Source organism: Ictalurus punctatus, chromosome 3, assembly GCF_001660625.3.
Source record: "Ictalurus punctatus breed USDA103 chromosome 3, Coco_2.0, whole genome shotgun sequence".
In the NCBI taxonomy this organism is placed as follows: domain Eukaryota; kingdom Metazoa; phylum Chordata; class Actinopteri; order Siluriformes; family Ictaluridae; genus Ictalurus; species Ictalurus punctatus.
The window spans coordinates 20,884,583-20,888,048 of record NC_030418.2 but is presented as its reverse complement, the minus strand read 5'-3'; the positions used below and the strand labels follow the sequence as shown (position 1 = coordinate 20,888,048).

Here is a 3,466-nt window from a genome sequence, read left to right as displayed (position 1 = left end):
GCCATTTATGCACACATTCACCCATCCAGATTTCTGTTTCTCACATAAATCTATTGAAGGTAGCTCATTGAAAACAGGAGTCGAATGGGCAAAGGTTACGCCTGTTTGAAAATGAAAGGAGAAAAAAAAGAGGCGAGACAGAAAGGCCAGAGGTTAGTTAATGTTTGTAATAGTCCACTTTTGTATGAAAAAAAAAAACAACAAAACAAAACAAAACCCGAGGTCTGCTTTTGCAGCACGCGCAGCTGATGTTAATAAAATAAAACGTATTCATTAGCTTAGTGTTTTTAATTAAATATCTCTAAAACGTGTGGTAATTTATTTGGAAAATTCTATTTAAAAATTGCAAAATGAAACTAATCACTATTAGGAGAACATTTGAGAAAAAAAGCATTTATTTCCTTTAAATACATTACACTTTTTACACTGGGTTTAAATGGTGTCTGGGTTTAAAAGGCACTTACAGGCATACAAACCATAAGAAATATATTCAAAATGTGACCGTCTAAATTGAACCACAATTGTCCTGTTTTCCCCCACACGCAGTAACGTTAGTATGAAATGTTTTGTAACAAAATTTAATATATCAAACGTTGAAGACGTTGCAGTCCTGTGTACGCATTACATGGACACACGCTCTACACGTGTGAATGCTGTAGCCTTTGAACGTTTCGGAGATATTCATATCAGATCTGCAGTCATTTTTAACAAAAATAAAATCGTAACATAAAATATAACATGCATTATACATTTCTCAAAACACGGTGATTTTTTTTCCCTATATGGCCTAAACGGGCAATTATATTGTGTGTGTGTGTGTGTGTGTGTGTGTGTGTGTGTGTGTGTGTGTGTGTGAGAGAGAGAGAGAGAGAGAGAGAGAGAGAGAGAGAGAGAGAGAGAGAGAGATTATGTCAAGGTACTTATTGCTTTCCTTCAACTAACAGTTTGAAATAAATAAGCTACATGATTGCGATGTTTGGATAACTGTCATTGCATAAATAAATCTCGGAAAACTGTCCATGCTTTTGAGTTTTCATTTGTCATGAGTTTTTTTTAAATACATTTGGTGCATTAATGGCACTTTAAACTCTAGCGTTTTAAGGAAAAGAGGTTCGTAAACGGTGATTCTGAGCATCAGTCATCAACGTCGATTTCCTCCTCTTCGTCCTCGGAGCTGTCTTTGCTGGTCGTGTGGTCTGTGAGCGGTGATGGTGGAGACGCAGGCAGCTGGCTCGCGCTGCTCCGCTCCCTTCCGCACAGCCCCGCAGATTCGCTCAGCGGAGGCGCAGCCGTGCCGTTTGCGCACTTTTCCAGGTCCGCCAATTTCGCCATCTTTTCGAAGGGCACCGTTCCCAGGGCTTTGGCCGATTCTACATCCGCTTTCATCTCCTCCAGGTCGCGTTTGAGCTTAGCTCGTCGGTTCTGGAACCAGGTGATGACCTGCGCGTTGGTTAAACCCAGCTGCTGTGCGATCTGATCCCGGTCCGCTGGAGATAAATATTTCTGATAGAGAAACCGCTTCTCCAACTCGTATATCTGATGATTGGTGAAGGCTGTCCTCGACTTTCTCCGCTTCTTGGGAGTATTCCTCTGGCCAAACAGTGTCATACCGTCTCTTCCTGAATAAAAGAAAATCAGCCAATACAGAAAAAGTTTGATATTAATGTAACAAAAATTGCACCATCACCAGAAGTAGCATAAGCAACAACAACAACAACAGCAATAATAATAGTAATACTACTAATAATAATAGTAGCCTGATAATAGTAATAGTAATAGACCCTTATAAAACATAATAATAATAATAATAATAATAATAATAATAATAATAATAATAATAATAATAATAATAATAATAATTGAACGTGTTTATATTTTATTTTTTCAGCTTTTAATCTGCTCCAATGTGCCATCCTAATTATGTAAAGGCATTTGGTATTAATAGCATTAAATACACTATATTTAGGATTCATTTCCTCTAAATTACAAAATAGATCTTTAATTGTTACATGCTGTACATTACACAGTTAAATGTAACACGTGCTGAACGTTACACTGAATAACTCGATACTATATTTACATTTTTTAATTGAATTCCAAAGAGCAGAAAAATGACACTATTAATATCAAATAATAAATACCTGTCGATACACTATTAATATCAAATAATAAATACCTATCTATACACTATTAATATAAATTAGTAATATATATTAATACAAATGTGTAAACATAGAATAATCCAATATGTTAATATATTTTTATTTAAAAAATTTTTTTTACAAAATGCACATAAAGCGTACACAACAATTTCATTTTTTTTTTTTTCAAATACTAAATAAGCAGTTTTAAGTATTTACCTTCAGCGGCTTGCAGAACACTGACTTCGAGCCCTTTGAAGGTTTTGCTGGCCAGCTCCTCCAGTGCGCACAGAGGAGAGGTGTGTGTGAGCAGAGCCCGGCTGCCTAACGGGTGAGCCGCTGACGGGAGCTTCTCACCGGCAGAGAGAAGATGCGCCGTGCCGCAGAGCGAGTAACTTCGTTTCACGGAGGGTTTGTTTAATATGTCCTCAATGCTGAAGGGCGTGAGAGGCTTGTTGGAGTTTGCAGGAGGAGGCAGATGGTCCAGCGGACTGCGCCTTCTCTCCTCAACCGAGGCGCCTTTTGCGTCTTCTTTGGAGGTCATTTTTTTTCGTCGTGTTTTCAGTTTGTGCCGCAAATATTTCAATGATTAAAATATGTGGAATTTACAGTCTTATTTACAGCAGTAATACTCGTATTATTTTACAGGACTGGACCGACAAAAGAAAATAAAAAAAACGAATTTGAAGACGCGGTCCAGAAATTGTGTGCAATTACATGCCCGCCAACATGGTGTAGTTGGTTTTGCCGCAGGGTTGGAGAACTTCGAGTCCTTTAAAGTGGCAGTTCTCCTGGCCACAGCTCCTGTGGATGGGATCGAGCTCGATGAGCTCAACAATCCGAGAGCCTCTGAAGCCTCAGCACAAACAGCCAGCCTCAAAAGCAGCTGGAATTGACTATACTAACAAGTTATTGTTGATAGCGAGACAATCAATTATATCCAGTGGCACTTTCTCTCTCTCTTTTTCTGTGTGTCTCTCCCTCTCCCTCTCTCCCTCTCCCTCCCTGTCTCTTGCTCTTTGACTATGTTGCAGTCCAGTGCGAGCTTTAGTGAAGAAGGGGCTCCGTTAATTAGAGGGCATGGCCGGGAGGAGGAGCCCAAACCCGATTAGAATACTTAATACTCCCACTATTTCCTCCATATTAATGATTTGTCGATAGGAATTTTCGTTTTGGCTGAGCATATTTAACAATCAATGACTCTAAAATTCGTTGTGGCCTGTGATTTACAAAAGCAGTTAAACACTAAATTCGACAGAATGTAATTACTTCACATGTGATAAAGTAAGTGCATATTATTCTTATTTTTATTATTAAATTAATGT

At 38.5% G+C, this 3,466-nt stretch overlaps 1 protein-coding gene across 1 annotated transcript; it reads right to left on the bottom strand.

The window, feature by feature from the left end:
• Positions 1-402: 402 nt before the first annotated feature.
• lbx1a (ladybird homeobox 1a) lies at positions 403-3,143 on the bottom strand. Its single transcript, XM_017463331.3, has 2 exons — positions 2,361-3,143; positions 403-1,619 (listed from the first exon to the last, which is right to left on the bottom strand). The coding sequence occupies exons 1-2, from the start codon at positions 2,683-2,685 to the stop codon at positions 1,135-1,137; spliced, it is 810 nt and encodes a 269-aa protein (XP_017318820.1). The 5' UTR covers positions 2,686-3,143; the 3' UTR covers positions 403-1,134.
• Positions 3,144-3,466: the final 323 nt, after the last annotated feature.